Source organism: Schistocerca americana, chromosome 5, assembly GCF_021461395.2.
Source record: "Schistocerca americana isolate TAMUIC-IGC-003095 chromosome 5, iqSchAmer2.1, whole genome shotgun sequence".
NCBI lineage: Eukaryota > Metazoa > Arthropoda > Insecta > Orthoptera > Acrididae > Schistocerca > Schistocerca americana.
In genome coordinates, this window is record NC_060123.1 from 297,404,974 (window position 1) to 297,417,446 (window position 12,473).

General features: G+C 39.5%; 1 protein-coding gene across 1 annotated transcript in view; it reads right to left on the bottom strand.

Annotated features, from left to right (window-relative positions):
* The window catches only part of LOC124615325 (mediator of RNA polymerase II transcription subunit 20), a 587,946-nt gene that overhangs the window by 573,280 nt on the left and 2,193 nt on the right, over positions 1-12,473 (bottom strand). The window contains exon 2 of the mRNA XM_047143125.1: positions 7,145-7,287. Coding sequence (XP_046999081.1) covers positions 7,145-7,287 — 143 coding nt within the window. The remainder of the gene's footprint in view (positions 1-7,144; positions 7,288-12,473) is intronic.

A 12,473-nucleotide genomic window follows, 5' to 3' on the forward strand; every position in this document is an offset into this window, starting at 1 on the left:
TGAACATAAAGTCTTCAAACATCCTTCTGACTCCAATCTCACTACATTATTCCTCTATACCTTACTAACTTTATACTAACAGACATCTACTATGCAAACATGTTTATCAGCCATCTAGAGGAAACCTTCATAGCTTCTCAAATCCGATATTGTTCAGGCTCACTAACAATATTTGTATGATCTAGACTCAGGGCCAAAACACCCTACCCTCAGTCCTTCACAACCTCAACACCTTCTCTCCCATCTCTTTCACCTGGTCCTCCCCAGCTAAGCATGTCACCTTTCTGAATGTTGATCACTTCCTCTCTGATGGTTCTCTCCACACCTCTCTCCACATTAAACCCACCAGCCACCAAAAGTACCTGTATTTCAACAGCTACCATCCCTTCCACACCAAAAAATCCCCCCCACCATACAGCCTGCCACCCAGAGATGGTGATTCTGCAGTGGCAAGAGTTCCCTTGCCCAGTGCATTGAATGTCTCACGCAAGCCTTCACAGACGGACACTATCCCACAGACTCACTCTGCAAACAGATTTCCTGTGCCATATCATAATGCACCCCCAATAACCAGCTACAAAGAAGTGCTCCTTTCATTACCCTATACCACTGAGTGGAAAAACTGAACCATGTCCTTTTTTATGGCTTTGATTATCTATCATCATGCCCTGAAATGAGAGACATCCTATCCAAGATGTTTCCCACTTCTCCTGAAGCAGTGTTCCATCACCCACCCAATCTCCAGAACATCTTAGTTCGTCCCTATGTCCGTTCACCACCTCCCAATTCATGACTCTTCACCCTCACTGTGCACCACTCTCTGCCAACACTTTCTCCTGGCTTTTTCCCTTCTCTGCTCCTCTCCATTTCCACTCCCCTCATCACCCATAGCCTCCTGCATCCAGTCCCTGCACACTCTGCCAGGCAATGCTCACTTCTCTACCCGCATCTGTACCTTCCCACCCCTCTTCCTCAACTCACTCCATATTGCTGCTTCCATTCATCGTAACTGCATTCTGGCCAGAGCAGCCAAGATAGCAGTCATGTGTGCATGAGAGGTGCTTGTTTGTGTGAATGTGTGTATACTCCCTTTTCTGAAGAAGGCTTTGGCTGAAAGCTCAATGTGTAACAGTCTTTCACTTGTTCCTGTGTGCAACTCACACTGTTAAATTAAGCATTCTGCTCTTTTTGGGGAATTCTTTGTTGTTTCACTGTGACAACTTGTAAAGTGCATAAACATATCTGCAATAATCCAGCTACATTTCATTACATAGTTACAGTATCAAACTTAATCTTACTGCGGAAGGAATTTTAAAATGAAATATTTATAAACAAGTGAATTCAAAGGAACCAAAACATACCAAATATAATGCTGGTAAATTGTCTTCACTGGGAAAGTCCAGTGTCTCAATGGAGATGATTCTAAAACAGCATTTATAAATGAATACATGTTATTAGATTATGAGTAATTTCTGTAACTCTAAAAACACTAAAGCATTTTCAAATGTACACTGGAAGGAGGATGATCTTGAGTTTCATGTCTAGTTGACAGTAAGATCATTACAGCTGGGGAATTTTCCAGTTTTCACAATAACAGGGGAATGGTTACCAGACGTAGATAGTATTAAAGGCACCCAAAATTTAGGGAAAATTATTTATGGTTGTCTGGCCAACTTAGGGAAAGTAGACAATCAAGAGACAACTCACTATGGACATCCATTCATTTTTAATAACTCTGCTAGAACTGATGTAAATGTATCCAGAAATTGTACAAACTGTTTCCAAGCAGATGTGCTTACACTACATTACAATTTGCATACAAGGCAACCTCACTGTGCAACTACATTTTACATTAATAATCTGATGGGTAGGCTTAACCAGCAAAATTGACATAATACAATTACTTGTATGGGTAGAAATTATGTTTTATGGCATTAATAGCACAGACAATATGCAGAACTAGAAGTCTGGCACACCATGAGCTGAATGATGAATAAGAAATTCACATTATGGTTAACTGATAACTAACTGGGAATGCTACCCCATTTTTTTTTTTTTTTTTTTTTTTTATCATGGCTAACAATGAAACCTGCTAGTATATTTGCAACAAAGAGTGGCCAGTGAATCCAACATGGTAAATATGGACCATGTTGTATCCTGATGCCTGGAAACAAGTGCTAATGACCAGTATTTTCTATCAACATGCCACAATTGATGCAAAATACCATGAAGATTAACTGCACATCAAGCAGTGGGAAGAACAGTATAGGAACATTTTATTGTGTGTGCTACATCTCAGATCTTACATCACATAACTTCCCCCAATTTAGATTAAATGAAGAAAGACATACACTGGTATTGCTCAGTAGCAGATGAGAATGAAAATAACTGGATATGATTGCGGTCATCAGTGGCCTGAAGATTTTTGAGAGGCTTCGCTTCAAGAGAGGTAAATGGTTTTCATTATTTATTGTTTCTTAGATAATAAACAAATCACGATTGACATCTGTTCCAAGACTGACTCCTTTTCATTTAAATGCTGTGATTTTAATAATTATGGAATAAACATAAAATAAAGAACAAACAATTTGCAAAACTGAGGGAAATACTAGGTTTTAGAGAGAAGAGTAATTTAAGTTCATTTATGTATTTCATATGTACTGTGAATGCTTTACTGGCAACAAAAGTATTGTTCACAAAAATACACAATTATGTCAGTAACATCATGACACATCTGCTTTTGATTTTAAAACACAATGTGGTTTATCTGTATATGAAGAAGACAAGCTTCAAACTACAATCAGTTAAAGGAAAGCCTTTGTCGACCTCAAGGCTGATTTGAACAATACTGTAAACTTACTTTATTATGGTATGGACTAGTCTTGCGACATTTTCATATGTGTAAAAGATTTTCAGGGGTTGAAAGCACAACATCAGACTGCAAAATTCCTCAGACCAACCAACCAGGGTTTGAGCTCTGAACTTTTGAATAAGCCATTTTCATTTTGCAGATAACTTAAATTTATTTTATGTACCATAAGTAACATCAAGATGTTTTTAACATAAAATGATTTACCATACACCATAAAATTATGAGGCACAGTTTGTGGCAAGAAAAATCTTCAAGCAGGATTTCTTGCCCTCCCCCCCACCCCCCCTCCGCCTCTCTCTCTCTCTAAGTGCTGCCAATACACACATATAAATGCACACGCCACTATTAGCATTTGGAACACCCAGTTCCTTTCTTGGGAAGGGGAGAGGGATAGTATGTGGAATGTTAAAATGAAAGGCAAGTCACTAAGTTCAAAAAGCTAGGATATTATTGTGTGCTTTTATATGTGACCACTGACAGTACCAAAAACTTTTCCCACCTGAAGGTTAGCAACACTGTCTCATAATTTTGTAGGTTTCTAAAGCGAATTTTCCTTTTGATAAAATTACTAATAAATATGTTATTTGAGGTGCTGTGATCTGATTTACAAATTCATTTTGGGATGTTTTTCAGTTCAATGCAGAATCTGAACCAAGGTGTAACCTGTCGCATTTCATAAAGCTTTATGACCGATGAAATTTGTAGTACGTACCAAAATAAATACTACTAACAATGTGCGTTCAAATGCTAATCTTTACATTATATTTCTGATACATATCAAGTCAACACAATATTGATACTGACTGGAAACACAAAAAACCTGTTGCACTCGTTAGTTAATTATCTACAGCCTTAAATACTTTCACATTCTTCAGGAGGAACTCTGGACAAACCATTGAATACCAGTATCACAAATGCAAAACCACAGTAAACATTTGTACAGTCACACTGAGATTCGTTGGAAAAATCTTTAACCCTTAAGTAGTAGCTCGTAAAACAATGTTTGCTATAAGTATCAACTTTGTAATGGGAACATGCGACAAATGCCGTAAACAATATGGCGGTTATAACGTGATGTTGTTGGCGATTTTTTCAAACAGGCTAAGATAAACATCAGTCTGTCACCACAACCACATTTTCTTAGTATCACATTTGTTGGCTTCACGAACTCACAGCCAAACTGTCACCTTCCTATCTAACCTAGACCATGGGCTGAACTACCTATCAGTCATGTCACAACAAAAAGTGTTTCTTTACTATCACATCTGTTGGCTTCACCAACCTACAACCAAACTGTTACCTTCCAACCTAACCTATACCTCGGGCTAAGCTACAGATCTGAGTGTCACAACAACCAGTTTATTTTTTTACTCTCAAATTCATTGACTTTGCCAACTAAGACCAAAACTGTGAATATACATGCCAAAACTTTATGTGACAGCAGCCATTAACATTATATCACTGGCCAAAGCCAATGACTATCATCGAACAATCATCATGACCCAAATTATCAAACACTTGTCGTGACCTAAATTATCCTCCACAATACACTGTAAGGTGCTGTGTGGATTGTAGATGAAGGTTTTCATCAAGTAAACTACAATAAAACTTAATGGCAGGACAAGAAGCAAATCATGTTACACCTCTTGAAGGTATCTTCTGTTGTATCAGTTATGCTGTTCCCACTTAAAACTTGTGATTTTACAGCTGACAGATTTTAATTCTCTAAGAAAACTGTGCATTACAGAAATGTCTGATTCCACCCATCTGCTGTGACCTATGATGTCATCAATATGGCAAAACAGCTACTTCCAGCATATACAAAATGGCAACAATGATGCCACTACATACACTCTCCAAGAAACGTAAAAAAAAAATACAAATAAATAAAAATAAAAATGGCACAACGACGTCTCACTCCAAAAATAAAATGAACCTAATGAGACAATCACAAAAAACTGGGGGTTTACAGCAGGGACAAGCTAAATATACAACAATAAAAAACACCACACAACCCCAAAAGAAATAATGTTAAAAAATATTAAATTACCACATTCTGTTAACCTGTAGCTATCAATACCTAAAAACCAACACCTACAACTCCAAAAAGTGGAACCAAAACCCCAACAATTCAAAAACTCAAAAACCCCATATTCACTAGCCTACATCAATTAAAACACAACCGATCTTACATAAATATATAAACACAAAACATTACAATTACTACAGAATAAAACCAAAACAAAAATTATTTTACCAACAAAAGCCACTGGCAATCAACAAAAGCCACTGGCAATACCATCTAGGTCAGCCACCGCATGCAAGTGGACCCACCTGCACAAACACATGCCCCCCTGCCCCTTCCACATACACACTCTCCCCCTCCCTCTCCTCTCCAACACAATCCCCAAACCCCCCCCCCCCCCCCCAACCTGCCCCATTAACCCCACAAGCTTTACCCACAACCACCCCTGCAACACCCATACACACCAAATCCTCTTAACTCACCACAGAAAAAAAAACCAACACGTGAAAGATACAATAGTTCTCATGTACCCTCTTCCACCAGAAAACTTTTCTAAATAAGAGTGTAGGTTGGAAGAGTGCCTCTTTTCCCTACCTATGAGTGATTTAATTATCCCCCAAAACCCCTCTGTCTTTTTAGTACAAGCCCCAGTTTTATAATCCTTAAACTCAATACTGTGATCAACAACTAAATATGAAACTTCTGGAAACAACTAAATAATTGTAGGCCCTCTTTCCCAAACCCCTACAAGACGAAAACTATAGCATCCTCAATCCCATCCTCAATCAGACCCACTAGTTCCCTCTTACTACAGCTCTTCAAAACCCTAAAAACACAATTGCATACTCCCACCCCCCGAAATAAGTCCCCCCCACACCCACAAACCAACCCGAGAACTGCCCCTCCCATACTTCCTCTTATCAAACTGTGGTTCATCGATTTCAACAACCACCCCTGGCCCACCCAATTTCCCCCTATACTTGACATACTCTGAACAAACCTCTCAACAGAACAAAAACCAATTCAAAACAGATCTCTCACTCACACCAGTCTCAAGCGCACAAAAACTTATACACGACGTATAAGAAAAATTATAAGTGAGCAACACAATCTCCCTCCTAGATTTCTCGAACCAGGTATCGTATCTTATCGACCGCCAGATATTATCGCACTGACATCGCCACATATACACGTCCCTGGCCCGATACGCCAGAACTCTCATCAACTTCATGTTGTTGCCACAAATGTGACACCTAAGTCATCACCCATCTCAGAATGTAATGATACGCTCATGAACTTCAATATCATCTCCATACCTAATAAAAAACAATGAAAGAAATTAGACTTCTTTCCACACAAGAAACACATAATTAATAAGACCTAACGAAAACACCAATCACACAAACAAAGAAAATCTTAATAACTCACTAAAAACACATCCACAACCCACGTTACTGCACCAACTACCTAAACTAAAAGCCACATTAGCATGGTCACAACCAAAACTCAAATGAACCCAATACGACACAATAAACTCAGCACATACACATCCACCACCAGAGGACACCATCAAACACAACATAACGTCCACAAACACAACCAACTCAAAAACTCCCCACCATAGTGACGTCACACACCACACCACCACTACCTCATGCATCGAAGCACATGGGTAGAATCAGACGCTCCAACTGACCCCACAGTTTATATGTAATTGTACGACTACTGAATTGTCATGATACATAGAAGCTTCTGTCATTCTAGCTGCCAGTAGTAGTTGATCTCCAGGCTTACAATGCTCATGTATCTGTCTCATCAAGAGCCACTTTTAACACTGCAACTGAGCAGACATGACAATGTGCTCTGCCTCACTCAAAACAGTGGCTCGGAGAAGCAATGCTATGTCACAGAATGGCTTAATGCTGAATCTCAAATAATGCATAACAGTTATCAAATTAAAACACTCTGCAACTCTCAACCACCATCTTTGAATAAAACAATGAGTTCCTTGACAACCATGTCCTATCAGAACACGGTCAGAGAGAGACAAAAGTATATTATAGACAAATGCACTTCAATTAGGCAAGTATATTAATACAAACAGCCATACATGCTCTATAATGTGAGCTGACAGGATATTTTACACATACCAACTTGTTTCAGTCAAATGTTAATTTGCTCATTTGGCACAAAGAGCTTTACAGACAGAAAATTAACAAATGTAAGGTACTAGCAAGGCTACTTACCTAAGGTGGGCACTGACATGTATGTCTCGCAGTCAACAAGGAAGTGTCCAACTTGAACTGCGCCAAGAGCAACGATTCGCTTTGTAAGGAATTCTATAGTTTGTGGTCCTGTGCGATTCTCAACCATTGGAAATTGCTGTAAGCTGAAAAATTAATATTATTTCAGTTACCAACTCCTATTACTTCAAGGCTTATTACTTGTATCTAAACATAAACTAAGACGAAGGTCCCAGCAGAGGGGTCGAAACAGCGATTGTATGCAAGAAATAGGATGTGTTCAGTTTAAATTCCTATGGTTAATTTATTCAAAACACTAATGCATTTTGACAACTACTTTATTAGAGCCTCATTTATTGCCCTGCCAGTACTGCACCCATGTGAGAGAATTTTCTTCGCCTATTGGTTTGTTTGGCCAAAATTAAGAAATAATTTAAGAAACAAAAGACTGGAGAAATTAGTGAAAATCTATAAATTTCTGCATTCCTCCAAGAGGACTAAATTGTATTTTACATTCATTGCGATTCTATGCCAAGTTAAAGTTTTTTTTCTGAAGTGTAAATGTTACTGAACTGTGCTTTTTATATTGTAAGAAAAGTCAAACCACAATATTCATAAAATAAATTCTTGTGACAGTAAATAGTTTCCGACAATAAATATAATGCCCCTTTATAGTTTTTATAAACCAAAGCAATCATATGTAACTAAAGTTGAGGTTTTCTTCTTGCTAAGGTTAAATTACAACCACCCTGGCGACAACAGCCACAAGAGTATCAGACCTTCATAAACTAAGTAGTTTCTGAACATTAATACACAAGTATAATCAAAAACTGCATTTTACCAGTACATTCGTGGGCAATCACTAGTATTTTATAGACTTTTCATCGATATCCAGATAAAATGTGTCCTGCACAACCTAGTACATCAACGAACTGCAAAGCTGTATTTGTCAGGAAGAAACTGTGTGAACTGTACACAATAACTGGCTAATGCTGGTACCTAAATAGGTATTTCAAATAACAGTGAAGTTGGTAACTTATTTTAATGTACAATACACTGATAATATATTCAACTTTACTGTAGAGCAGAAATAACAGAGACAGAAATCTTGGAATGCATACTACAATAGCCGAAATGACCATAGAAACTAAAGACATTTTGAAACATGGAAGATACCAAGCAATATGCCAGAAGCAGTTACAAGATGCTTCTCATTGGCACACATTTTTGACAGAGCGGACAGGCGTGTGAAAAAGGAAGATTAGAGGTTTCTACATCTACACCTACATGGATACTCTGCAAATTTCATTTAAGTGCCTGGCAGAGGGTTCATCGAACCACCTTCACAATTCTCTATTATTCCAATCTCGTATAGCACGCAGAAAGAAAGAACACCTATATCTTTCAGTATGAGCTCTAATTTCACTTATTTTATCGTGGTGGTCGTTTCTCCCTATGTAGGTCAGTGAAAACAAAATATTTTCACATTTGGATGAGAAAGTTTGTGACTGGAATTTCATGCGAAGATTCCATCACAAGGAAAACCGCCTTTCTTTTAATGATGTCCAGCCCAAATCCTGTACCATTTCAGTGACACTCTCTCCCACATTTCCCGATAATATAAAATGTGCTGCCCTTCTTTGTACTTTTTCGATGTGCTCTGTCAGTTCTATCTGGTAAGGATCCCACACCGCGCAGCAATATTCCAAAAGAAGACGGACAAGCATACTGTACGCATTCTCTGTAGTAGATCTGTTACATTTTCTACATGTCCTGGCAATAAAACGCAGTCTTTGGTTAGCCTTCCCCACAACATTTTCTATGTGTTCTTCCAATTTAAGTTGTTCGTAATTGTAATTCTAGGTATTTAGTTGAATTTACAGCCTTTAGATTTGACTGATTTATTGTGTAACTGAGTTTTAACGGATTCCTTTTGGCACTGTTGTGGATGACCTCACACTTTTTGTTATTTAGAGTCAACTGCCACTTTTCGCACCATTCAGATATCTTTTCTAAATTGTTTTGCAATTTGTTGTGATCTTCTGATGACTTTATTAGTCGCTAAACGACAGCGTCATCTGCAAACAACCTAAGACGGCTGCTCAGATTGTCTCCCAAATCATTTATATAGATAAGGAACAGCAAAGGGTCTATAACACTACCTTGGGGAACGCCAGAAGTCTCTTCTGTTTTACTTGATGATCTCTCTGACAGGAAATCACAAATCCACTAACATGACTGAGACGATATTCCATATGCATGCAATTTCACTATAAGGTGCTTGTGTGGTACAGTGTCAAAAGCCTTCTGCAAATCCAGAAATACGGATTCGATCTGAAATGCCTTCTCAATAGCACTCAACACTTCATGCAAATAAACGGCTGGTTGTGTTTCACAAGAACAATGTTTTCTAAACCCATGTTGATTGTGTGTCAATAGACCGTTTCCTTTGAGGTAATTCATAATGTTCGAACACAATATATGTTCCAGAATCGTGCTGCATTTCAACGTTAATGATATTGGCCTGTAATTTAGAAGATTACTCCTACTACCTTTCTTGAATATTGGTGTGACCTGTGCAACTTTCCAGTCTTTGGGTACGGCAAGTTGCCTCACTACTTTGAGGGTATTTACTTCGTCCTCTTTTGTGAAGGCATTTCAGAAGGCTGTGTTTAGTAACTCTGCTTTGGCAGCACTGCCTTCAATAGTATCCCCATTCCTGTCATGCAGAGAAGGGACTGATTGTTTCTCGCCGTTCGCATACTTCACGTAGGACCAGAATCTCTCTGGATTTTCTGCTAGGTTTCGAGACAATGTTTTGTTGTGGAAACTGTTATAAGCATTTCGCATTGAAGTCCGCACTAAATTTGGAGCTTTTGTAAAAGATCACAAATCTTGGGGATTTTGCGTCTTTTTAAATTTGGCATGTTTGTATCGTTGTTTCTGCAGCAGTGTTCTGACCCGTTTTGTGCACCAAGGAGGATCAGCTCTGTCGTTTGTTTATTTATTTGGTATAAATCGCTCAATTGCTGCCAATACTATTTCTTTGAATTCAAGCCACATCTGGTCTACACTTATATTATTAATTTGGAAGGAGTGGAGATTGTCTCTCAGGAAGGTGTCAAGTGAATTTTTATCTGCTTTTGAATTGGTATATTTTTCATTTATTTTTGGAGGATTTGGGGGTTACAATATTCATCTTGCTACAACAACCCTGAGTTCACTAATCCCTGTGTCTGTTTTGATGCTCATTATTAATTCAGGATTATTTGTTGCTAAGAGGAAAGCGTATTTTCACAGCCATTTGCTATTTGCATGTGCTCACGAACTAACTACTCGAAATAATTTTCAGAGAATACTTTTAGTGCAATTCCGGATAATGTTTTATGCACACCTCCAGAATTAAACATGTACTTTCACCAACATATCGAGGGTAAATTAAAGTCACCACCAGCTATAATCGTACGAGTCGGGTACATTGATGAAACCAAACTCAAGTTTTCTTTGAACCTTTCAGCAAACTATCATCAGAACTGGGAGGGCGGTAAAAGGATCCAATTATTATTTCATTCCAGTTGCCAACAATGACCTCTGCCCATACTAACTCACAGGAACTATCTATTTCAATTTCGCGCCAAGATAAACTACTTCTAACAGCAACAAACACGCCACCGCCAACCGTTTTTAGCCTATCCTTTCGGAACACAGTTAGGTTCTTCGCAAAAATTTCAGCTGAACATATCTGCAGCCTTAGCCAACTTTCAGTGCCTATAATGATTTGAGCATCGGTGCTTTCTTTTAGCACTTGCGAGCTCTGGTACTTTCCCAACACAGCTAAGACAATTTACAACTGTTATACCAAGGGTGCCTCTATCTACGTTCTTCCTGTGTTCAGCCTGCACACTTTGTGACTGAAGCCCTTCTTGCATTTTCCCGAGACCCTCTAACCTGAAAAACTGCCCAGTCCACACCACACAGCCCCTGCTACCCGTGTAGCTGCCTCCTGCATATAGTGGACACCTGACCTATTCAGCAGAACCCGAAACCCAACCACCCTTTGGCGCAAGTCGAGGAATCTGCAGCCTGCATGGTCAGAGAAATGTCTGAGCCTCTGATTCAGACCCCCATGACTCAGCTCTGTACCAGAGATCCACAATCGGTCCTGTTGACTATGCTGTAAATGGTCAGCTCTGCTTTCATCTCGCAAGCAAGACTGGCAGCCTTTACGAAGTGACACACATCATTCATACCGACATGAGCAACGACCTGCAGTTGGCTGCATCCCGTGCTCTTCATGGCATCTGGGAGGACCTGTAGCACACCTGGAATTACTCCACCCAGTATGCACAAAGAGTGCACATTGGTTTTCTTTCCCTTCTTGGCAGCCATGTCCCTACGGGGCCCCATAAGGCGCCTAACGTTAGAGCTCTCAACTATCAATAATCCCATCCTCTGTGATTGTCTGGATCTTGCAGGCTGAGAGATTTCCTCTGAAACAGGACAGGAGACAGCATCTGGCTCAGCTATAGACAGCACCTGAACCTGATTGTCAGACAAACCAGGGAGCCCTTATGTGCGGCCAACTGGGAAGTCCTTTGCCGCCTGCTATGCCCCAGAGCGACCTACCACTCAACCACAGGTGAGGGGTCAATCTCAGTGCGAGCAGTAACTGGGTTGGCCACAGGTGACGACCGATCGGTAGACTCAGAAGTGCTGGATGTCCATTAGATCCCCACGGCTGGCCCACAACAGTGGTGACCATCTACTGCAGCCTGAAGCTGAGTAACTGAAGCCATCACAGCCTGATGCTGAGAGTGAAGTGTCACCAACTCAGCTTGCATCCGCACACAATAATCGCAGTTTCTGTCCATACTAAAGACCATGGAAAACTAAACTATGCAGATAAACGGACTATCGGCATGTGCTGTGCAACTCTACTGTAGACCCTGACGAAAGTGCAGGAACTGTGTCTAATAAATTAGATTAATACGCAGAGATTCAAAAACCTAACTACCAAAGACTCAGGTGATAACTAAATAATTTACCCCTGATTAGGAACTGATGAGATCATTAGAAACAGAGCATGAAGTTTGAATTGGGAAATGATGCTGGCCACAACAATTCAAAGAAACAGTTGCAACATTCACCTTATCACAGAAAAACTAAGATGAATGGGAAGATGAGGATTTGAAATGAAATTTTCACAAATAGGCCTATTAGCCCTGTGTCAACAGAAATCTGAGAAAAGATAAGCCAGCTGCATAGCATACACTTAGCAATCAGCAAATGTTTCACTCAAAAAAATTCAAACAGTTATTTCATGAAACAAGGA